This window comes from Sapajus apella, unplaced genomic scaffold (assembly GCF_009761245.1).
Source record: "Sapajus apella isolate SASKATOON/1434 unplaced genomic scaffold, GSC_monkey_1.0 scaffold4, whole genome shotgun sequence".
In the NCBI taxonomy this organism is placed as follows: Eukaryota; Metazoa; Chordata; class Mammalia; order Primates; family Cebidae; genus Sapajus; species Sapajus apella.
The window spans coordinates 29,703,999-29,730,237 of NW_022436944.1; the positions used below are offsets into that span (position 1 = coordinate 29,703,999).

The 26,239-nt window shown below is 39.3% G+C and overlaps 1 protein-coding gene across 2 annotated transcripts; it reads right to left on the reverse strand.

Annotated features, from left to right (window-relative positions):
* Positions 1–725: 725 nt before the first annotated feature.
* SLC35G2 (solute carrier family 35 member G2) lies at positions 726–26,239 on the reverse strand. 2 transcript variants are annotated; one of them, XM_032265651.1, is made up of 2 exons: positions 25,667–26,239; positions 726–2,170 (listed from the first exon to the last, which is right to left on the reverse strand). In XM_032265651.1, the coding sequence occupies exon 2, from the start codon at positions 2,150–2,152 to the stop codon at positions 914–916; it is 1,239 nt and encodes a 412-aa protein (XP_032121542.1). In that variant the 5' UTR covers positions 2,153–2,170; positions 25,667–26,239; the 3' UTR covers positions 726–913. The 2 variants fall into 2 exon arrangements, with proteins under 2 accessions (XP_032121542.1, XP_032121550.1); XM_032265659.1 differs by lacking the exon at positions 25,667–26,239 and adding an exon at positions 9,955–10,059.

The following is a 26,239-nucleotide window of genomic DNA, read 5'->3' on the forward strand; positions in this document are numbered from 1 at the left end:
TGGCCAAAATTAGACTTAATGCCATCATATATGCTTTTACAAACTTTTAGACCTTTTTGACAAGAATCTCAGGATACCATGTCAATTTTCTTCTATACTATGATTACTGTTGGTGCCTTTTTCAGAAGTAAGGAGTATCTTTACTGCAGCTCACACATATACTTGCCACAAATTCATAAACGAGGTCAGCCTTGGAACAGATCCACATAACTGAGGATAAGCAGACCCTACCCCAACATTAGGTATCTGACCATCAGGCTCAAAGTGGCATGGGCTAGGAAAGGCTGGCAAGAATCCACACTTCTCCCTATTTCTATTTCCTATATATCACCTACTGTGGCCATAATAAGGGTAACTTATTCAAACTTTGGATAACCACCCACTGTCATTAAAAAAACCACTTCTTTTCCCTCGTTTCCTCTTTTCTTGCCTCAGCTCAGCCTCCCTGACCCAGCCCTATGACATCTAGTTTTCTAATGCAAGTAGATGACAAAACAGGGTTTGGTGTTCAACGTCTCACCTTATAGTGTATTTTTCACAAATGAAGGAGTTTTGTTGAGGATTTGTAGAACATTGGTCATGGACATTTTTCTAATTTTTGAACTTCAGTTGCATCTAAAAGGGGTCATTTCTTTGAGTCTTCTATTCTTTAGTGATAGCAGTTAACATTCTACTACAATTTGCCTGGAAAGACATCTATAAATATCAACAAAGATACCAAATTAATGACATATTTCATCTATTTAATATTTGTATTTGAATATATTAGACTAGAATAACTTTTCTGCATTTCTATATATATATTATATAGCACTCTCAGTTATATAACACAAAAGACATTAATAGGTAAACATTTAAATGGCAGTATACATATTAATAACTGAACATTAATGAGATAATAATAATCAGGTATTCATTTAATGGGAGAATCTAATATTTCCTGGTAGTCCTGCCTTCTTAAATTTCTCCAGTAAAGTTTATAGCCAGCAAGGACAAAAACACTAATCATAATGACTACTCCTCCAAAAACATCATAGACACTAGGAAATATGTGCAGCACGAGAAGCTGCAAGACCATAGCTACCACAATCTCCAAATGTTGTACTGTGCTAACCAAAGCTGGATGGAATTTGTCCAAGGCATAATACACTCCTAAGAATGCTGCAGTAGAACAGACACATATAGCAATGAGATAACTCCAAGTTTCTCCATCTAATGGAATGATGGGTTCTTGAAGAACAAACATAGTAGATATTCCCCAAATTGTCCCAGTCCAACCAAAGGTAAACAGTGCAGTCCACATGCTGATCTTCTCCCTGATGGATCTATATACTATCATAGAAAGAGCAGTAGTCAGTCCAGCCATCACAGTCATGGTGTACCCAAAGGCTTCTTTCCAGGCATTTAACAAAGAATTGTCTTCATCAACAATGTTGGGGATCATGACAAGACAAACACCTAAGATGCTGCAAACAACTGTAGCCATGTCAACATAAGCCATTTTCTCATCTACAAGTAGAAAAGCCAAAATGGCACTGAAGACTGTGGTTGTGGCTCTCCACATAGTGGTCCCATTGCTGGGAGGAACTATTGAAAATGATGTATAAGCACAGGTGATAGAAATGACATTGCATACACCATAAAAGAAGAGTCGTAATCTGTATCCACTGGGTCCAAAGGGGTCCTCCTGATAGTAACACACAACTAACACAGATAAGACCTGCAAAACAGAACGGATAAAAATCAGTTCTAGAGATGGAACTTTAGAACGATCGGAAACAAGCCTAGTGATAAGAGCTACACATCCATGAGCCAAAGCAGATCCAAACAGCACTATCCACATTTTTCGGGATTGAAAAATATTTTTTTCTGCAAAGCTCTGGAACTGTCCAATCTCATTGACCATTGGGTCTTCTGTTGGTGGAGGTAGGGTATCCATGGTTCCAAAGAAAGTTCTTCCTTTTCTTTTCATTTCACTCAGCAGACCTTTCTTTGGATTTTCTCCCATAAAATTTCCATAGTCTTCATTGATTTCTTCATATCCATCATCCCCAGGCTGGGGATAATGAGAAGTATATTTCACCATCACTGTGTTAGGATGTATTTTCACCCGTTTTTTAACTGGATATTTTTTGGAGGGAGACGTATCCATTTCTTCAGATAATCAATTCTATTTAAAGAAAAAAAAAGACAAATGACAAGACATATTCATTTCACTGAAAATTTAATTTCTATTTTGATCATGTCCAACAATTCAATGATAGAAAGTAGTGACTATAACAGGAATCTGGAAAAAAAAAATAGAAAGAGATGATCTGGCAACATGCCTTATCAGATGTATTGTACCTACTGGAATTGTTTACCCTTTTTTCACTCTCATCTTAAGTCTGTCCTCATTTCTCATCACTTACTTTTTGTTTCATTCAGCTCTATTTTCTATTTTTATACCACAAACAGATTTTTCCATGTTTTCATTCCTACCTGTTTCTCTACTTATCCAACAAGCAAAACACAGAAAAATAAATAACAACTTAGGTCAAATCTTTCCTTCTCATTACGTCCATTTGTCTATGTCTTAGTTATAAATAAGTTCAAAGAATTTTGTATAATCAATTCTGTGTAATACCAGAATTCACCTTATATTATAAATTATAGTGGTTTTTAAACATTCATTCTGGATTCCCCGTAAGTTTTGAGATATAAAGATACACTGAAATTAGAACATAAATAAAATGAATTTAGTAACATTCACGCATTGTTGGTAGAAAGGTTAAATTATACAACCTCTCTCATAAGCAATTGGGCCATATATATTAAGATTTTAACTACCCTCTATTCAGCAATACCACTTCTAAGATTTTATGCTAAAGACATGATCACAAGATGCTTTTTACATTCTTTGTAAACAAAAAGGGGGGGAGAATAAGAATACATATTTATATTTGCTTACATAACAAAGAAATTATGTAAAGATACCAAGGAAACTAATAGTGGTTCAGGTGACAGAGGGAACAAGACTGGAAGAAAACCTTACTGTTATGTATTTTTTTACATTTTTAGTTTTGAATTGTAATATTGTCAAAAAATTAAAATTAAAATGTTTATCTGCTACTTAAGAAAAAGAATATACCAAAAAATGTGGGAAAAATATGCATACAGGAAAGTTTACTGTAGCTTACTACAATGAAGGTTCATACAATGGAAAACTATGCCATCTGTCTTTTAAAAATGACAACGTAGGCAAGGTGGCTCACACCTGAACTCCCAGCACTTTGGAAGGCTGAGGCAGGCAGATCACTTGAGGCCACGAGTTTGAGACCAGCCTGGCCAACATGGTGAAACGCCATCTCTGCTAAAAATAAAAAGTTTAGCCAGGCCTGGTGGTTTATGTCTGTAATCCCAACTACTCAGGACACTGAGACACAAAAACATTTGAATCCAGGAAACAGAGGTTGCAGTGAGCCAAGATTGTACTGTACTCCAGCCTGGGTGACAGAATGAGACTCTGTCTCAAAAAAAAAAAAAGACAACATAGATTGTATTGACATGAAAAGATGCCCCTACAGACAAAAAAAATAATAAAAAAAAAAGATGTCCTCTATATAATGTCAAGTGGGAAATAAAATTGAGCTTACTGTAAGAATTAAATAAAATAATGCATATAAAGAATCTGCCACAGTGCTGGCATATAGTAAACTCTCAATAAATGTTAGCAATAAATTTGGCTTCCTTTTACCTATAACAACTTTATGAAACACTGGGTATCTTCTATAATAATATTATTTCTTTTAGACTTTTTTTTTTTTCACTTGGTTCTTTTCTTCCCTTCAACAATTTCCTGTTTCCTTCCCAATAATTCCTCTCCTCTCTGCTTAAAAAACAAAAAAGAAAAAAATTTTTTTCTTCCTCATGACTCCCCGATTAATTACCAAAAACTCATCAGTTCCAGGATCTTAAACAATGGCCCAGAAATAAAATCTCATTTTGTTCTTTGACACCATCTGGAGAGCCAACTGTTCTACTCCTATTTACTCCTTTCTTTTCTAAAAGGCACTACCTTCAGCTGGAAGAAGTCATGAAAAAAAATATCACCTGTGACTCCAAACCCTTCCATTTCCTAGCCTGGATGTCCCATTTGCAGTCCTTCCTGCACACCACTATCAGGCTAATCTGACTATTCTTCATTTCCAACTTCTACCAAGACATTTCAAATCATAGATTCAGCTTCAATAACCCCAAACTGAATTTTTCTTGTTCTCCCAAATAAATTTTTTTCCTAATGTCCTCATTTATGTAATACCACAATTTTTTAAAATGTGAGAAAGCAAAGAAAACAAAAATCACTCATAATCCTATCATTCAGAGACAACTACTAATCCTTCCAGAAAGATTTTTCTTTCAAAAATAGTATCAATTATATCCTATTTTATAACTTTCCCATTTTACAATACATTGTAATCATTGTCCATGTCATTAAAAATTATATAATATCACTTTTAATGGATAGTTAATATGGACCCAACAAGGGCTTTGAACACATTAACTTCAGCCCTCTGAAAGCTAAAGGCAAATGGGATGACAAACTACCCTCATGCAGGATTAGATTCATAACAATCCCAGGAAAAGCCACATATGTGAAAATAACAGATAACAATTTTGAAGTTTTTCCATTGAATGTATATAAAGGCATGTTTTGTCTTGTTTTTCTTTTTTTTTCTTTTTGACACAGTCTTGCTCTATCACCCAGACTGGAGTGCAGTTGTGCAATCTCCATTCACTGCAACCTCCACCTCCCAGGTTCAAGCAATTCTCATGCATCAGCCTCAGCTGTGAGTCACTACAGGTGTGTGCCACAATGCCCAGCTAATTTTTGTATTTTGTGTAGAGATGGGATTTTGCCATGTTGGTCTAGCTGGTCTCAAACTTGCAGCCTCAAGCAATCAGTTGGCCTGGGCCTCCCAAAGTGCTGGGATTACAGGCGTGAGTCACCATACCCAGCCAACAAATTTGTTTTGTTTACTTCTTTTTTTTATTTTGAGACAATGGAAAACTGATGCCTGGCTCAAAAATTAGTAGGATATGAAGTCCTTCATTCTATCCATGAGCTTCTTGTTCTTGAGAAAAAAATTTACTTTGAGAGTATGAGGAATGACAAGTTTGTTACATTCCAGAATCTAGTTTTGGTGATGTGTCCATCCTTTAGATAGGGTGCAGCTCTGTATTACTATAGCAACAGCTAACTTTTGTTTCCATAGCCACTGACTGTTCTCCTGACCCTGACAACCTCTTCCAAATGCATCCCCTTGCTTTGAAGAATCAGGGGAAGGGCTGGGTATGGTGGCTCATGCCTACAATCCCAGGACTTTGGGAGGCTGAGCCGGGCAGATCACTTTGAGCTCAGGAGTTTGAGACCCGCATGGGCAAAATGGTGAAACCCTGTCTCCAAAAAAAAAAAAAGTGCATCACTACATTCCAGCCTGGGCAACAGAGTAAGATCTCATCACACACACACAAAAAGAAGAAAGTAAGAAAAGAAAAGGGCCAGGTACAATGGCTCACGCCTGTAATCTCACACTTTGGGAGGCCAAGGTGGGTGGATCATGAGGTCAAAAGATCAAGACCATCCTGGCTAACATGGTGAAACCCCATCTCTACTAAAAATACAAAACTTAGCTGGGCACGGTGGTGCATGCCTATAATCCCAGCTACTTGGGAGGCTGAGGCCAGGGAACTGCTTGACCTGGGAGGCAGAGATTGCAGTGAGCCGACATCATGCCACTGCACTCCAGCCTGGCGAGAGAGACTTTGTCTCAAAAAAAAGGAAAAGAAAAAGAAAAAATAATTAGCTAGGCGTGGTGGTATGCGCCTGTAGTCCCAGCTACCAGGGGGGCTGAGGCAGGAGAATCACCTGAACCAGGGAGGCAGAGGTTGCAGTGAGCCGAGATCACACCACTGCACTCCAGCCTGGATGACCGAGCGAGACTCTGTTGAAAGAAAAGAAAGAAAAAGGAAGCAAAGAATGAAAGAGGGAAGGGAAGGGGAAAGGGAAGGCAAGGGGAAGGGAAGGGAAAAGAAAAGAAAGAAAAGGAGGGAGGGAAAGGGAAAGGGGGAGAGAGGGAATGAAGGAGAGAGAAAAAGAGAGAAAGAAACAGGGAAAGGAGGGAAGGAAAGAAAGAAGGGGAGGGGAGAGAAGGGGAGGAAAGGGGAGAGGAGGAAGAGGAAGAAAAGAAAGAAGAGGGGCAACGACCAGGAGTAGAATATGGATGAATCAGTCCAAATTTATCTTCATCACTCTGCCTTTCTGGTGACAACAGGTTAGTGGTGATATCCTCTGTGAGGATGACTCCCTGCAGTACTAACAGAGGCACTAGAGTGCCAGAAGTGGATAATAGCTCACTCATTTCAGGCTAGAAAAAATTCAGGGCACATTAGGCTGAATGATAAATTCCTTGGCATGCTAGCCAAAATCAGCTTAAAAGAGGGCTACCTGGGTACAAGAGAATCCTTACTTGGGGCTGAAAGGCAGAAGCTTCCCAAGAGGGAAGATACACTGAAGCTGAAGATGTGGCAGTCCCCCCAACCAATTAGGTTGGGGATGAAGGCTGCTTAGTTGGACTAGGAAAAGTAATGGATACTGGATTCCAGAGTGGGACATGTTGGGAGGAGCAAGGCAGAATGTGATCTAAGAGGACTAAGAAATGTTGGGCTGAGCTAGGCTATAGGAGAATGGTAGACAGACCTGAGGATTTTGCTGGGCTGTGTCAGTCTGGATTACAGGAGGGGGAGAAATTACAGCTAATGGACTTGGAGATGAGGGGAGATAAGAAAAGAGATCTGATGGTATTGAGGTAGAGGCTGGAAGGAGAAGCATCAAACAGGAAAGCTAGTCCAAGTTTGAGCTAGACACTCTGCTGACAGCTCTAAAGCAAAAAATTAGGGAAGGAATAGTGAGGGTCCTATCAGCTATGCAGTAGCTGCTAGGAGTCAACAGCTGGCTCTGGGAGGGAAAAGAATGAGAAAACAAAAGAAATATATAAGAGCAGAAGGTATGGGGAAAAAAGAGGTAGGGATGAGAGTTATCAGTTTGGTTACACCTGGGCTAAACATTTAATCTAGTCATTAGTTTGAAAGCACCTGGGTCAGTTAGTTGCTGTATAGGCAAAGTCAAAGGGAGAAGCCTGTCCCCTCTCTACTCAGTAATGGTTCATGACTTTAGGGGGCTATAATGAACCATGCAAACCAGGAAAGGAAAAGGTTAAATGAGGTTGGAAAAAAAAAGTTTTATGTGGCACTTTTAAACAAGCAGGTTGGTTTGGTTTGTGTGCCAGTGATGGTGTCTGATTTGGAGCAAAGCAATTTGTGTTGTGACATTTTAAAATCCATTCTGGCACATGGTGATGAATGTGTTGGCTGGCAGCTAAGAACTTGCTAGAATGCAAGTACGAAAGTCTTTCACCATTTATAATCGACACTTCCCTTTCCAGGAAAGAGCCTTTCTAATCTTTGAATCAGTGAATCTATCAATTTGCATAAAATATGCCATTCTCAATGAACACATATTTATTATCTACCACTTAACTTTCCTTCTGTTTAAAAAAAAAAAAAAGGCAGAATCACCTTGCTGTGAGTCAGCAGTTTTAAATTCAGCTGTCCTGGGTGAAGCTGTTAAGTGCAGAAAGGAGCCATCACTAGAAGGGGGACAAGCAGGAATAAAATGATCCTTTTCTATTTCCAGGATATTTTTTTGTTTGTTTCTATTTAAATTGTTAAATACCCAATTAGGTTAGATGCTAATTAAATGTAAAATTACTGGGCTGTTCCAATATGCATGTTATAGTTGTACTTCTTGGTTGTTTGTAATTTACCTAACTCTCTTGAGAGATCATCAAAGCAGCCCAGCTGAGTTCAAAGAAGCCTTCCAACCACCCAGGATATGCACCAGTTCCTGACCAAAAAAGGAACACCCCAGGATCAACAGAAGCTACTATCAAATCCTTCAAACACTACTTGCACCACCTGCTCACATTTGTCCTGTTTTTGCTGGTATTTATCCACAAAAAAAGTCAAGCCTGAACTCCTTCTTGAGGTCAAAACTTAAAAATATACCAAATGAATCAGTTCAAACTTTTACAAATTTGGTTTGGTTTAATCATAACTGATTCTTCATACTATTGACACCATTGCTTCTTCACACTATAGACATCACTCAGTAAAATTACAACTCAGTTACCTCTTCCTATATACCATATTTCATTAAAATCAACATAAGAAATGGTTACCAGGTGACATTGTTTCAGACCAAACCGTATGTCAAATTTTGAAAACCTGACAACACTTGATTGGTTAAGTACCACACCTAGATTTATTAAAATCACTGCACTCCTTTAATGTCTGTAGGAGAACGTGCATGCACAAACACACATGTGTGTGCATTATATATGTGTGTATATATATGTGTACATATATATATATATAAATGCTACTGCAAAGTTGAAAAGAGATTTTACCAAGTTCTGTCACTGACAGGGACATTATATATAAAGAATATACATAGTGTAATTCACCTCATCAAGAGTTAATTTTATGGCCAGGCACGGTGGCTCACACCTGTAATCCTAACACATTGGGAGGCAGATCGCTTTGAGCTCAGGAGATCAAGACCAGCCTGGGCAATATGGCAAAAACCTATCTCTACAAAAAATACAAAAATTAGCTGGGCATGGTGACTCCCGCCTGTGGTCTCAGCTACAGGCTCCCATTAGGCTGAGGCTGGAGGATTGCTTGAGCCAGGAAGCAAAGATTGCAGTGAGCCGAGCCAAGATTGTACCACTGCACTCTGGCCTGGGTCAAAGAGCAAGACCTTGTCTCAAAAAAAAAAAGAGAGTTAATTTTACCAGCAACGTGTGTCAAAATTTAAATTATGTGAACTCTCTGACCCAGTAATGCTGTTTTCAGGAATACATCCTAAGAAGATCACCAGTAAAGTATATAAAGATGTACATGCAAGAATATTCATCATGGCTTTACACAATGAAAAACTGGAAATCATTAATATAATATTATGCAGCCACCTAAAAGGATAATTTTTATGTGTATATATTGACGTAAGAAAATCTTCATGTCATATTGCTGAATAAAAAGATGTCAATGAGTATTCATATGATTCTTTTTTATACTTGTAAATTGCAGAAATTCAATTATTCAGTATTTTCTCTCTTTTCTGTTTATTTTTTATGTAAGTATATATTTCCTTTAAAATCAGAAAAAAAAAACAAGCTATTTTCATTGGAGGAAAAAAAATCATTACTCTGTATTTCAGTCACACTAAAATAGTCACCCAAGGAGCCAACTGTAGCTCTTGTATTTCTGTGCCTTCTGTTGGAAGGAAAACTGTAGATAAACAGACCATATTACAGAGAAAATTTGAATGGATGGTGTCTGGTGCCTAAATCAAAACAGAGGTGAAATATTCCACAAACTGAAGAGGATGCCTTTATCGCAGTGTTTGAAAGAATTAATTCTGTGTGTATGTATGTGTGTAGATATATACTAGCATATTTTCATGACTAACCAAAAACATAATATAGGTTCCAAATGGCAGTAAAGAATATAATTACCTTTGGCTTTTCTTACGTAAGTTACCACCCCATAAATCTTTATGTTAATGTGGAAAAATCTGACCTGAACAGATGGACCTCATGCTGTTCTCTAAAACATGAACAGATTTCTGATCTTCTGAACCAGGAAATGAAGTCAGCACTGAAATAGGAGACACCATCATCCATCTCCTAGAATTTCAATCTAAGAAGCTATAATAAAAGCAATTTTTCCCTCTATAGAAATATAGCACAGTAATATGTTTACATCTTAATGATATGTATTCTTTGATATGATAAAACACAGTGGGATATTTATGGCACTGGTAGTGCTGGCTGACTGGTGTCTGAACCTCACCAATTCTGGAGAATCCCCTTGCTGTGGTTCTTGGCAGGTAGTAGCATTTGGCTTCATGTTCCCAAGTTTCTTTTGGAAGGCACATCTCTGGCGCTGACACTCTGCCTTGATAAACGTTCAACTCATTAGAAAACACCAAGGACCTTTTTCCATGGGTGTTTTCATAGAAGCTGTTTCACAAATCAACTCCATTGGTGTTGAAGACCTAATATAAGGGCTCTCTCTCAAGTAATTACACCTCTGAGGATTGAATTTCTGCTCCACAACTTTCTAGTTCTTTAATTTATGTTGAGAAGAGACTGGTGGGATAACCAGGCCTGGTTCTGAGGAAGAACTGGGGCCAAGGGGGTGGCCTGTGAGGTCAGGAGATTGGTTACATAAAAGAGGAATGAATAGTTAAACATATTGAGGATAATGGAAGCCAATTTTTTTTTACCAAGAGAGAAGGAAGTTACAAAAAGAGTAAGGGTGAAGACTAAATGAACCCTGTAGTGTTGGAATAGAGGTAGAGATACTGGAGTAAATTCATGAGTTTTAATATAAATAGATGGAAAGATATATAGATATAGGTGTGTAGGTGTGTGTGTGTGTGTGTGTGTGTGTGTGTGAATTTCTTAGTTCCATCTGCTAAAATGGCCTAAAAACAATAACACTCCAGTAGCAATGCCCACATCTAGCATTCAGATCTTGGTTCTAAAAATGCATTCTCAAGTAAAAGAAACCAGAGCTCAGTGGAGAAACTGCTGATGAAATAACTGCAATGATTGTGGCAGAAAAAGTAGCAGATGAATCTGAAACCTCTGGCACCCCAAAGGAAGTCTCTCAGAATGATACAGAGATGTCAAAAGGACACAGTAACCAGCATGAAGGGTATCCCAATGGCCAGAACTGGACAAGTTTCAGCATCAAAACCAACAGTGATAGTAATGGCTTCTAATCTATTGGATAAAATAGAAATCCACAAGTCCATGCTGATGGAAATAAATAAGAAGGGAGAAGAAAAAAACTTCTGTACAGTAGAATCCCAACTAGTAAATGGAAAACTAACGTTGTAATTGGAAAAACTACAATTTGGCAATCATCCTAGTAACAATTTACACAAGAATCATAAAATAAGTGTGTGAAAGTTTGTTGAGAAACAGGATGTTTATATAGCCTCAAAGTGTCCCCCTACAAAATACTTATTAATTCAAAGGGAAAGAGAAGAGTTGAGAAATTATCACCTTAAGCCGTCAAAGGTAACATCACCAGCAAAAAGACAAATCGATATTGTGTGTTTTTTAATATGATACACTTGGAAGAATACAATTTCACTTCTAGCACATTCCTATCAAAAATGTATCACCTGAATCTAATCATGAAGAAAAATCAGACAAATCTAAAATGAGGAACTCTATTAAAAAAAAAAAAAAAGAAAGAAAGAAAAAGGCCTGAACTCAAAAATGTCAAGGTCACTAAAGACAAGGAAGGATTTGAGAAAGTGTCACAAATTAAAGATTAAAGAGACCTAACAACTAAATGCAATTCATAATCCTGACTCTGATTCTAGACCAAAAGTAAGAAATATTTTTCCAAAGAGGAAATTGTTAGGACAAATGACAAATTTTGAATGTGGTCTGTGGATTAGATAGTGAAATTATATCAATGTAAAATTTCTGATTCTGGTGATAATACTGTGGTTATGCAGGAGAGGGTCCTTGTCTTCAAGGAAAACACTTAAGTAGTTAGGGATAATTGGATATCACCTCTGCAACTTACCTTCAATTGGTTCAGAAAAAGAATGAATAGCAAAACAAATGTAAAAAGTTTACAATTGTAGAAACTTGGGTTGGCCGGGCGCGGTGGCTCAAGCCTGTAATCCCAGCACTTTGGGAGGCCGAGGCGGGTGGATCACGAGGTCAAGAGATCGAGACCATCCTGGTCAATATGGTGAAACCCCGTCTCTACTAAAAATACAAAAAAAATTGGCTGGGCATGGTGGCGCGTGCCTGTAATCCCAGCTACCCAGGAGGCTGAGGCAGGAGAATTGCCTGAACCCAGGAGACGGAGGTTGCGGTGAGCCGAGATCGCGCCATTGCACTCCAGCCTGGGTAACAAGAGCGAAAACTCCGTCTCAAAAAAAAAAAGAAACTTGGGTGAAGAATATTAAGAGTTATTCTTAACCAGGAGTTTGCTGTACAGTACTATATTTGCAACTTGTATGTAAGTTTGAAATTATTTCAAAATAAAAAGTTAAGAAAATGGCAATAACAGTATTTAACTAATTGGATTTTGGGAAGAAGTACATGAATTAATATGTGTGCTATGGTTAGAAAAGAGCAAGACATATAGTAAATGCTAGATATATGTTAGCAATGATAATGATAGTGACACAATGGTGGTAGTGGTGATGAAGTCCTGAATTTTAAACACACAATTCAGCCAGGCATAGTGGCTCACATCTGTAATCCCAGCACTTTGGGAGGCCAAGGCTAGTGGATCACCTGAGATCAGGAATTCAAGACCAGCCTGGCCAACGTGGTGAAACTCCATCTCTGCTAAAAATACAAAAATTAGCAGGGCATGGTGGCAGGTGCCTATAATATCAGCTACTCAGGAGGCTAAGGCATGAGAATTGCTTGAATCCAGGAGGCAGAAGTTGCAGTAAGCCAAGATCATGCAATTGTGCTCCAGGCTCAGCCACAAGAGTGAAACTCCGGCTCAAAAGTAAATAAATAATAAACACACAATTCATCTGAATTGGGACAAGTTGACTCTGGGTCACTTACTTGTTTTATCCTTTTAGATTTAACAAAGCAATTAAAATAGTATTTACTTGCATTTGACATGCTAACAATGTAAATTTGTTTATTGCAGTTAAACAGTGTTCATATACAATGTTTTATACACTAGAGTCCCTAAGCAAAAGACATGTTAGTTTTTATTTTATTTTATTTTATTTTATTTTTTTGAGACAGAGTTTCACTCTTGTTACCCAGGCTGGAGTGCAATGGCGTGATCTCGGCTCACCGCAACCTCCGCCTCCCGGGTTCAGGCAATTCTCCTGCCTCAACCTCCTGAGTAGCTGGGATTACAGGCACGCGCCACCATGCCCAGCTAATGTTTTATATTTTTAGTAGAGACAGGGTTTCACCATGTTGACCAGGATGGTCTCGATCTCTTGACCTCGTGATCCACCCACCTCGGCCTCCCAAAGTGCTGGGATTACAGGCTTGAGCCACCGCGCCCGGCATGTTAGTTTTTAAATAATCCATGATCAAATTTTTAAAAAGCCATTTTTATCTTTCATTAAATTAGGCAATATGGTGATAATGAGAATATGCAATACATATATACATGTATTAACATATATATTTAATAAAGGTTAACCATATACAATGCTATTGTATATGGTTAGTATACCATATGGTTAGTATACCAATAGCATTGTATATGGTTAACCTTTATTAAATATATATGTTAATACATATTATAATACATATAATTAAAGACCATGACAGTTTAAAACATTTTGGGGATCATCTACTCCATTTCCTTTGAGAGTATGTACATCCTCTCTTTACAGCAGGGGTCCCCAACCTCCAAGGCATAAACTAGTACTGGTCTGTGGATTGTTAGGAACTAGGCCACACACAGGAGGTGAGGGGAGGGCAAGAGAGCATTACCACCTGAGCTCCACCTCCTGTCAGATCAGTGGCAGCATTATATTCTTATAGGAGCACAAACCCTATTGTTAACTGTGCATATGAGGTATTTAGGTTGCATGTTCCTTGTGAGACTCTAAAGCTTAATGATCTGAGGTGGAACAGTTTAATTCTGAAACCATTTGTGAAAATCCTCCCCACCCCCGCTACTTCATGGAAAAACTGTCTTCATGAAACCAGTCCCTGGTGCCAAAAAGGTTGGGGATCACTGCTCTATAGCATTAAATACTTCAGTTTCTGATTGACTACTTGCAATGACTGGAAAGACTCCTCAGAACAGCCAATTGAAAGTCATCTTGGCCGGGCGCGGTGGCTCAAGCCTGTAATCCCAGCACTTTGGGAGGTCGAGGCAGGTGGATCACGAGGTCAAGAGATCAAGACCATCCTGGTCAACATGGTGAAACCCCGTCTCTACTAAAAATACAAAAAATTAGCTGGGCATGGTGGTGCGTGCCTGTAATCCCAGCTACTCAGACAAAGCAGACACAGCAAGTACTATGCACATTAAATAAATGAAATTATACAATTAACTACAGATTTGCTTTAACATCATAATATGGGAGAACAAAGCAAAAATAATGACAATTTCAGCCTAGAACTAATTTATTCTGGGATACATGAGAACTGGTAAAAAGGAGCAGTTTGAGATTTAAACTACACTAAAAGAGAAACTTCTAGATTAGAAGAATTACCCCACAAATACAGAAGACACAAAGAGTTTATACTGTCTTTTAACCCTTGAGAGCTTTACAACAGGAACAATAATTATTTGTGCAGAGTGATTTACATGGAATTCTTTAAATAGGCAAAAATAAAAAAGACTAGTCTACTATTCGCCAGGCTAATATCAAGCACTTTACATGTATTATCTCACTTAAACCCAAAAGTCCAATGAGGCAGGTACTAGTATTACTCCTCCTTTCTAAAAAAAAATTAAGTGAAGTTCAGCAAGGTTTGGTGACTTCCCCAAGCTTACCAAGATGCTAAAAATACTTTAGCCAGACTTCAAACCCAGGGTGTCACCTTCCAGGCCATTCGTTTACAACTGGAGATTATCAGCTACTTACTGCCCAGTAAAGCAATCTCTGGCAAATTCCCACCCACGTGCCTACAACCTTTCTGGTGACCTACTCGAAAAATCTCTTACTGAACAATCCGTTCATTCTCTGGGTTCTAAAACACTTTCTACAGGGCTCTGTCATCATCCTTGACATACTATACCATTGTGAGGTGCCTATGTACCAGTAGCCCCTGATAAAGTGTTACTACTCCAAGAAAAGGCATTATGGCTTTATCTTTCTTTTAGTATCTCCAACTCTAGCTCAGTATAAGGCTCAAGAAATGCTGGGAGAATGAATGAGTCCTCTGGCTTACCTGACATGCTTTGGAGAAAGTCACCTTCTAAGCCAGGCATCTCTAATTCTGGATCTAATTAGTTGTGGTGCAGAGCTTTGGTTGTCAAAATTCTGCAACCTAACTCTACCTGTATCACCTAACTCTAAAGTAAGGGAATCCAAAATGCAATGTGAGAATCTGGCTGTTGTCTGCCACCCTCCTCAGCAGCCTCATTCATTTTCAGGATCTTCACTCCCGTTTAGAACAGTGGCCAGCCAGAGTTACACAGAAACCAGAGGCAAAATAAATGAGAAATTAGATCACCTAATATTTCTCCTTTCCTTCACTGAGTTCCTAAAGAGTTCAGTAAAGTTGCTGATATTTTGGGTCCTTAAATAAAAGAGAGATACAAAGCAAGTGATTTTATACAGTCAGAAAATGATTAAGTAAACTTTAGTAAAGATGGCAGGTATGTGGATTGAATTCATATGTAGTTATAACTATGAAATAGTGTTAAGTGCACATAAAATATTATATATGCCCATTGAACATATAAAATTCTACTACAGGCTGGGCACAATGGCGCATGCCTGTAATTCTAACACTTTGGGAGGCTGAGGTGAGAGGATTACTTAAGGCCAGGAGTTTGAGACCAGCCTGGGCCTGTCTCTACTCAAATTTTTTTAAAAATAATACTTCTACTACAGTAACAATTATAAGAGAACCTGGAGTAGACAGACAATTTGACACGTGTTAAGTTGTATAGGTACCAAATTTTTAAAATTATTTATGTATATTAACATTAATGGGGCAAAATAAATTTTGGTCCAGAGGAAGAAATCTCTGGACTTACCTGGGGGAACTTGCTGCCCTGAAGGGAAGGACATAAACCTGGTAAGCTTTACCATCTGCTGATGGCAAAGCCCTAGGGCCTTGAGTGAACATAGGTGGTAGCCAGGTAGTGGTTACAGCAGGCCTTGGGCAAGACCCAATGCTATGCTGACTTCAGATCTGTCTGACACAACACAGTCCCAGAGGTGCTTGCGTTACCCCACCCCCAGCTTCAGGAAGCTCAGCATGGGGCGGGGGGAAAGCTCAGCATTGAGAGATGAGGCAGTGGTGGGGAGGAAGAGAGGAAGCTCAGCAGAGAGAGAGAGAGAGAGACAGAGACAGAGACAGAGACTACATTTGTTTTGGAGAAAGTAAAGGAAGAGAACAAGAGTCTCTCTGCCTGGCAATCGAAAGATTCTCCGGATCTTATCCAAGACCACCAAAGCGGTACCTCTACAAGTCTGCAAGAACCACAACATTATTAAGCTTGGGGCCCAAGTCCCTTCAAATATCTGGAAAGCCCTTCCAAAAAAAGCCCAGACTGCAAAGACTACACTAAATATCTAACTCTTCAATGTCCAGACACCAACAAACATCTACAAGCATCAAGGTCATCCAGGAAAACATGACCTCACCAAATGAACATAAGACACCAAGGACTAATCCTGCAGAAACAGAAATATATGACCTTTCAGACAGAGAATTCAAAACAGCTGTTTTGAGGAAACTGAAAGTATTCAAGATAACACAGAGAACTAATTCAGAATTCTACCAGATAAATTTAACAAAGATATTAAAATAATTCACAGAAATTCTGGAGTTGAAAAATGCAACTGGCTTACTGAAGAATGCATGAGAGTCTCTTAAGAGCAGAATTGATAAAGCAGAAGAAAAATTTACTGAGATTAAAGACAGGCTATTTGAAAACACACTGTCAAAAAAAAAGGAAAGAAAATACACCATCAGAAGAGCAAAAAGAAAAAATAGATAAGATGTATGTCTACAAAATCTAGAAAACAGCCTCAAAAAGGCAAATCTAAGAGCTACTGGCCTTAAAGAGGAGATGGAGGAAGAGATAGAGGTAGAAAGTTTACTCAAAGGGATAATATAAGAGAAGTTTCTAAACCTAGAGAAAGATCTCAACATTCAAATACAAGAAGACTGTAGAACACCAAGCAGGTTTAACCCAAAGAAGACTACCTCAAGGCACTTAATAATCAAACTCCCAAAGGTCAAGGATAAAGAAAGGATCCTAAAAGCAGCAAGAGAAAACAAACACATAACATATAATGGAGCTCCAATACATCTGCCAGTAAATTTTTCAGTGGAAACCTTACAAGCCAGGAGATAATGGCATGACATATTTAAAGTGCTGGGGGTTGGTGGGGGGGACATTTACCTTAGAGTAGTATAGCTGGTAAAAATATCCTTCAAGCATGAAGGAGAAATAGTTTCCCAGACAAACAAAAGTGAGGGATTTCATTAACACCAGAGCTTTTCTACAAGAAATGCTAAAGGGAGCTCTTCAATTTGAAAGAAAAGAATATTAACAAGCAATAAGAAATCATCTAAAGATACAAAACTCACTGGTAATAGTAAGCACACAGAAAAACATAGAATATTATAACACTGTAATTTGTGGTGTGTAAACTACTCTTATGTAGAACAACTAAATGATAAACCAATCACAAATAACTACGACAAATTTTCAAGACATAGACAGTACAATAGACATAAAGAGAAGCAACAAAAAATTAAAAAGCAGAGGGATAAAGTGTAGAGTTTTTATTAGTTTTCTTTTTGCTTGTTTGTTTATACAATCTTTGCTGCTATCAATTTAAAATAATGGGTTGTAAGACAGTATTTGTAAGCCTCATGGTAACCTCAAATCAAAAAATATGCAACAGATACACACACACACACACACACACACACACACACAGAGCAAGAAATTAAATCATACCACCAGAGAAAATCACCTTCACTAAAAGACAAGAAGGAAGATTAAAAAGAGAGAAGACCAAAAAACAACCAGAAAACAAATAACAAAATGGCAGAAGTCCTTCATTATCGATAACACTGAATGCAAATAGACTAAATTCTCCAATCAAAAGGCATAGGGTGGCTGAATGAATTAAAAAGCAGGACCCAGTAAATCCGTTTCCCACAAGAAACACACTTAACAAAATAGATTTCAAGACAAAAACTGTGAGAAGAGACAAAGAAGGTCATTATATAATAATAATAAAGGGGTCAATTCTTCAAGAAGATATAACAGCTATAAATATATATGCAACCAGTGCTGTAGCACCCAGATATATACATTAAACCTTAGAGCTAAAGAGAGAGACTTCAATACAATAATAGCTGGAGACTTCAACACCCCACTTTCAGCATTGGACAGATTGTCCAGCAGAAAATCAACAAAGAAACATTGGACTTAATCTGCAATATAGAACAAATGGACCTAATAGATATTTACAGAACATTTCATCCAGCTGCTGCAGAATACATATTCTCCTCAGCACATGGATCATTCTCAAGGATAGACCACATATTAGGTCACAAAACAAATCTTAAAACATAAAAAAAACCACCCCTAAACAAGGGAATAAAACTAGAAATCAATATAACAAGAGGAATTTTTGAAACTATACAAACACATGGAAATTAAACAATATGCTCCTGAATGACCAATAGGTCAAAGAAGAAATTAAGAAGTAAACTGACAAATTTCGTGAAACAAATGATAATGGAAACACAACATGCCAAAATCTATGAGATACAGTGAAAGCAGTACTAAGACGGAAACTTTTATGGCTATAAGTGCCCACATCAAGAAAAGGAAAAACTTCAAATACATAACCTAATAGCACATCCGAAAGAATTAGAAAAGCAAGAGCGAACCAAACCCAAAATTAGTAGAAGAGGCCAGCAATTTGAGAGGCTGAGGCCGGAAGATCGCTTGAGCCCAGGAGTTTGAGACCAGCTTGGGCAACATGGCAAAACCCCATCCCTTATAAAAAATACAAAACTTAGCCAGGCATGGTGGTACACACCTGGAGTCCCAGCTACTCAGGAGTGTGAGGTAGGAGGGTCACTTGGGCACCAGGAGGTTGAGGCTGTAATGAGCTATGATCATGCCCCTGCACTCTGGCCTGCATGACAGAGCAAGACTCATTTAAAAGAAAAAAAAATTAGTAGAAGAAAATAAATAATAAAGATTAGAGCAGAAATAAATAAAACTGAAATGAAGAAAACAATACAAAAGGTCACTGAAACAAAAGTTGTTTTTTTTGAAAACATACACAAAGTTGACAAATCTTTAGCTAGACAAAGAAAAAGAAAGAAGACCCAAATAAATAAAATCAAGAGGCAGCTGGATAAGGTGGTTCATGCCTATAATCCCAGCTCTTTGGGAGGGTGAGGCAGGCACTTGAGCTCAGGAGTTTGAGAACAGCCTAGGCAACAAGGTGAAACTTCATCTCTACTGAAAACATAAAAAATTAGCTGGGTGTGGTGGTGCATGCCTATGGTCCCAGCTACTTAGGAAGCTGAGTGGGAGGACTGCTTGAGCCAGGGGAGGCAGAGGTTGCAGTGAGCCAAGATTGCACCACTGCACTCCAGCCTGGGTAACAGAGAGCCCATATGTCAAAAAACTAAAATAAAATTAGAGACGAAAGAAGAGACATTACAACTGATACCACAGAAATTCAAAGGATCATTAGTGGCTACTATGAGCAATTATATGCCAATAAATTGGAAAATCTAGAGGAAATGGATAAAATCCTAGATACACATAAACTGCCAAGATTGAACCATGAAGAAATTTGAAACCTATATAGACCAATAACAAGCATCAAGATCAAAGTCATAACAAAATGTTACTGATTTTTGTATGTTGATTTCGTATCCTGCAAGTTTACTGAATTCTAAAGTTCTTTTCCTCCCCATTAAAAAAAAGCCTAGGACCTGATGGCTTCACTGCTGAATTCTACCAAACATTTAAGGAAGAATTAATACTAATTCTACTCAAACTGTTCCTAAAAATAGAGGAGCAGGGAATACTTCCAAACTCACTCTGTGAGGCCAGTATTACTCTGATACAAACACTAAAAAAAGACACATCAAAGAAAGAAAACTACAGGCCAATATCTCTAATGAATATTGATACAAAAATCCTCAACAAAATACTAGCAAATCAAATTCAACAATCCATTAAAGCAGTCATTCAGCCAGACACAGTGGCTCATGCCTGTAATCCCAGCACTTTGGGAGGCTGAGGCAAGTGGATCACCTGAGGTCAGGAGTTTGAGACCAGCCTGGCCAATATGGTGAAACCCTGACTTTACCAAAAATACAAAAATCAGTCGGGCATGGTGGCAGGCACCTGTAGTCCCAGCTACTTGGGAGGCTGAGGCAGGAAAATCGCTTGAACTTTGGAGGCGGAGGTTGCAGTGAGCTGAGATCATGCCACTGCACTCCAGTCTGGGCAACAGAGCAAGACTCCATCTCAAAACAAAAGCAAAAACAAAACAAGGATGCAAGGATGGTTCAACATGTTGTGAATGAATCAATGTGATAAATTATATCAACAGAATGAAGGAGAAACACCATATAATCATTTCAATTAATGCTGAAAAAACATTTGATAAAATTCAACATCCCTTCATGATAAAAATCCTCAACAAACTGGGCATAGAAGGAACATATCCCAATATAATGAAAGCCATATACAGCTGTGTGTCGTGGTTCACACTTGTAATTCCAGCACTTTGGGAGGCTGAGATGGGCGGATCATTTGAGGCCAGGAGTTTGAGATCAGCCTAGCCAACATGGCAAAATCTTGTCTTTACTAAAATTACAAAAAATTAGCCTGGCATGGTGGTGTGTGCCTGTAGTCCCAGCTGCTTGGGAATCTGAGGCATGATAATCACTTGAACCTGGGAGGCAAAGGTTGCAGTGAGCCAAGATTGCACACTGCACTCCAGCCGGGGCAACAGAGCAAGACTCTGTCTCAAAGAAAAAAAAAAAAAAAAAAAAAGGGTCATATACAATAGACCCACAGTTAGTATCATATTGAATGGGGAAAAACTGAAAGCCTTTCCTGTAAGAACTGGAAAAAGGATGGCCACTTTCACTACCATTATTCAAGACAGTACTGGAAGTCCTAGCTACAGTAATCAGATGAAATAAAGAAAAGACATCCAACTGGAAAAGAAGACAACAAATTATCCTTGTTTGCAAATGATATGATCTTACGTTTGGAAAAACCTAAAGACTCCACCAAAAAAACTGTTAGAACTTTAGAATTTATTATTAAACTATTGTTTACTGATAAACAAATTCAGTAAAGTTACAGGATACAAAATCAAAATACAAAAATCAGTAGCATTTCTATGTGCCAACAGTGAACAATCTGAAAAGGAAATCAAAAAAGCAATCCCATTTACAATAGCCATAAATCAAATTAAATACCTAAGAATTAACCAAAGAAGTGACAGATCATTACAAAGAAAACTATAAAACATTTGTGAAAGAAATTTAAGAGGACACACCAAAAAATGGAAAAATATTTCATGTTCATAGGTTGGAAGAATCAATATTGTTAAAATGTCTATAGTACCTACAGATTCAATGCAATTCCTGCTAAAATAGCAATGACATTTTTCACAGAAATAAAAAAAAAATTCCTAACATTTATATGGAACCACAAAAGACCCAGAATAGCCAAAGCTATCCTAAACAAACAAAAAACAAACATACAAAACAACAACAACAAAAAAAAACTGGAGGAATTACATTACCTGAATTCAAATTATACTATAGAGCTATTATAACCAAAACAGTATGGTACTAACATAAAAACAGACCCATAGAACAGAATAGAGAACCCAGAAACAAATCCATATAGCTACGGTAAACTCATTTTCCACAAAGGTGCCAAAAACATACAGTGGAGAAAGGACAGTCTCTTCAATAAATGATACTGGGAAAACAATATCCGTAAGCAGAATAATGAAACTAGACCCCTATCACTCACCATATAGAAAAATCAAATTAAAATGGAATAAATACTTAAATATAAGCCCTCAAACTATAAAACTACTACAAGAAAACTTGGGGAAACTCTTCAGGACATTTGTCTGGGCAAAAATTTCTTGAGTAAAACCCACCAGCACAGGCAACCAAAGCAAAAATAAATGGGATCACATCAAGTTTAAAAGCTTCTGCGCAGCAAAGGAAACAGTCAACAAAGTGAAAAGGCAGCCCACAGAAAGGGAGAAAATATTTGCAAACTACCCATCTGACAAGGGATTAAGAACCAGAATATATATGGAACGGCAAACAGCTCTATAAGAAAAATAATAATCTAAGTTTTAAATGGGCAAAAGATCTGAATAAACATTTCTCAAAAGAAGACATACAAACAGCAAACAGATATATGAAAAGCAAACATATATGCTCAACTGTTGAGCATGGTGGCTTACACCTATAATCCTAGCACATTGGGAGGCCAAGGTGGGAGGATCACAAGGTCAGGAGCTCGAGAAGCCTGGCCAGTATGGTGAAACACCATCTCTACTAAATATACAAAAATTAGCCAGGCATGGTGGCAGGCACCTGTAGTCCCAGCTACTCAGGAGGCTGAGGCAGGAGAATAGCTTGAACCCAGGAGGCAGAGGCTGCAGTGAGCCAAGATCGCACCACTGCACTCCAGCCTAGGTGACAGAGTGAGACTCCATTCAGGAAAAAAAGAAAAGAAAAAGTACTCAACATCATTGATCATCAGAGAAATGCAAATCAAAACTACAATAAGATATCATATCATCCAACTCTGGTTAAAATGGCTTTTATCCAAAAGCCAGGCAATAACAAATGCTGGCAAGGATGTGGAGAAAGGGAACCCTCATACATTGTTGGTGAGAATATTAGTTAGTACAACTACTATGAAGAACAGTTTGGAGGTGCCTCAAAAAACTAAAAATAGAGCTACCATACAATGCAGCAATCCACTGCTGGGTATATAACCAAAAGAAAGGAAATCAGTATATTGAAGAGATATCTACATTCCCATGTTTGTTGCAGCACTATTCACAACAGCCAAGATTTGTAAGCAACCTAAGTGTCCATCAACAGATGAATGGATACAGAAACCAGAGTTTCTTTATATATACTTATATATAATGGAGTACTATTTAGCTATACAAAAGAATGAGATCCTGTCATGTGCAACAACATGGATGGAACTGAAGGTCATCATGTTAAGTGAAATAAGCCAGGCACAGAAAGACAAACTTCTAATGTTTTCACTTATCTGTGGGATCTAAAAATCAAAACAATTGAACTCATGGAAATAGAGAGTAGGCTGGGCGTGGTGGCTCACACCTGTAATTCCAGCACTTTGGGAGGCCGAGGCAGGCGGATTACCAGAGATCAGGAGTTCAAGACCAGCTTGGTCAATGTGGTGAAACCCAGTCTCTACTAAAAATACAAAAATTACCAGGGTGTGGTGGCAGGCACCTGTAATCCAGCTACTTGGGAGGCTAAGCGGGAGAATCACTTGAACCTGAAGGCAGAGGTTGCAGTGAGCCGAGATCATGCCACTGCACTCTAGCCTGGGCAACAAGCCAGATGCTGTCTCAAAAAAAAAAAAAAATTGTTCAGAAGACAGATTTCATGTTATATATTCTTTCCACAATAATTTTTTTAAAGACCAAAAAATTGGACATAAATGTTCATTATCATGGGATTGTTTAAATAACTTATTCTGTCCATACAGATCAATATTATGCAACCCTTAGTAATGATGACCTAGTTTTATATGTATTAGTTTGAAAGACATTAATTATAACTTATATAGCAAAAATGTAAACAATAGAGGATTGGTCCATTTAAAATGTATATGTGTTCATTTAAATGAAAATCTGTTTACAATGGTTTTCTATGTTTATGCATTTCTCTATTACTTAAATTTTTTACAATAAGCATATATTTTTTGAGGAAAAAACAATGCCAATCTTTTTGAAAAATACAAATGTAATCTTTAAGAATTTCACAAACCATATACCACCAACATATTTAAAGTTGTCTGCATTATGATACATTTTAGACATATGTTCTTCAGATTACAAATTTCTATAAGATTATTTACAAGTTGTTCTTATTAAAATTTACATTAATTCATTTTCCTTAAGCTTCCTTTAGGATTTTTTTGGGTATCGATATCAATTTTACATCTTCCTAGACTTTGTTCTGGAATTTAAATGAGTGTAAATACTTAATTGCTCAGCCAAATACCAAACACTTGAATCTACAGGCTCTGTGCCTTTGGAACAGATGGTTATGAAAATAAATGGTTCTGCAGAGTTCACATTTACTAGAGGTGTCAAAAAATAAAGATGGATTACAAAAGCTCTGAAAAACGTGTGGCTTCTAGTGTATGATGGTTTTGAAAAGGGATGAGTGTATTTGCATGTGTGTTATGTTTGTGTGTAAAGACACATACCTGTATCTTTCATAAGTATATGTGAGAATTCCTGTTTATGCTCATGGTGTGTACTTTCTCACAGGTAATCAAATCTGTTATGCATATGCTTATCTGTACCTCCAAGGCAAGCCACATTTGCTTTCATGTTATGTTCAGGAAACCAGCCTCAACCCGTCTGCAAAGGGTTTCGGTGTCGGGCCGGCTCCACTCTGGCCACCTACAGTGGAGATGAGCTATTTTTGGCAAAGGTGCAGAGTAGAAAGGCAACGCAGGCTGCTGCCCAGGAAGTCAGTTGACGAGGGCGCGCGAGACACTTCAGCACCACGGACACGGGCAAGCCTGATCCAAGTCCCACTGAACAGCCAGGAGAGATCGCCCCCGCCAGGAGCTTCCCCCAGTCCTCTGGGCCCGGGGCGTGACTATCTCCGGGCCCTCGGTCGTCACTCGGACGCGAGGTTTCCGCCTTGCTCCTCGCGGAGCCAGGAGAAAACCTGGCCCGAGATGAAGGTGCGCGTTGAGCCCTCACCAGCCCCCAAACGAGTCTCCTTCCAGCGCGACCCTTCTTCCCTCTCCTCCTCTCAAATAAGGCCAAATGGATGCACGTGGCGTAGAAATTCTATTGAGCCCAGAGGACTGTCAGGAAAGATTGGGGTTTTCGTCCCTGTGGCTGCCGGAGGCTGAGTGGACTTGCCCTGAGCCTCCGGCGCCACTCTCGGCCGTGTCCTGGCCCTTTCTCCACTAATCCCTGGCCTTCGTCTTCCCTTGGGAAAAGATTTCTACAAACCGTCGATGTACCACGAAAATATCAGCGCACATAGACTGGCTTTCAAGAGTCATGGACATGAGACAAGAGAGTAATAGAAAATACAAATTGGCCATATTTCTAAAACCATCCAGCCTTTTTTTAAAACTTGTATCTGAAATTGATCCCATGATGCCACAGGGACTCACCCTTGCTTGGGTGGGCTACTGGGCGAGAGCAAAGCAACAGCCTCCTGCCTTTAACATGGACGCTGCGGGAGGGCCCAGACACGCGACGGCGACAAGAAAAGGGAAACGGGGCTGTAGCCCAGCGGTCCCCGCGTCCTGGTTCTCCAGAGGGCAGCGAAGAGAACTGCGGGCCCTGCGGCCTTTCAAGCGTTGTGCTGAGCACCCCGAGGTCTGCAAAGGGGCAGGGCGCGTCGCCCCCAGCCCGGCCCATACCCAAAAAGACTGCTCTGCCTCTTAGGTATAGCAACTAAACGCGTGTGTGGGGTTCGGGGTCCGCTGTCACTCCCCTGTGGGGGCGGCCGGGCAGGTAGGGTCAAGGTCCCAGTCCGCCGCCGCCGACCGGCTCCCGGGGCCCGGTTACCTGCGTGTCGAGGCGAGGAAGGTGCGCACGGAGCCCAGGAGGCGACTGAGGCGGGCGTGCGCTCGCCGGGGAAAAGCTAGGCGGGCGCTGCCCGGAGGCGTGCTGAGCGAGAGGGGCGCCGCCGGCGCGGACGCTGCGCCTGCGCTCTCCGCCGCCCCCACCCCACAACCTGACTGGCGCCGGAGTCGAAGACTGTGGGGGGCGCCCAGGGTTTGTGCCTGAGCTGAAGGACTTCCTCTCCCCGCGCGGTAGGAGGGTCTAAGTCCGGGAAGCCGCCTGCCGGAGCCCCTCTAGTTTACGCCCTTGGAGGGCGCCTGTTTGAAGCAATCGCCTGCCTGATAGGGCGATGTAATCCTCTGCAAGTGGGTAGGGAGGCAGTTTCTGTCCATTTCCACCCAAGTTTGCTCATAAACGTCTCAAGTCGATTCCTTGGTGTTTAAATATGTGTCCAGCATCGGAAAATCGTGGTCCGGAAAAGTCTTCGGGCATCCCCGAGTCCACCCGCCATTTTACTGATTAGGTCTCTGAGGGAAGGGTCTGGATACTGCACAGCTGGTTCTTCTACCCACTTCC

Coding starts and splice junctions, on each gene's coding strand:
- SLC35G2 (XM_032265651.1), bottom strand. CDS start 2,152: ATGGATACGTCTCCCTCCAAAAAATATCCAGTTAAAAAACGGGTGAAA.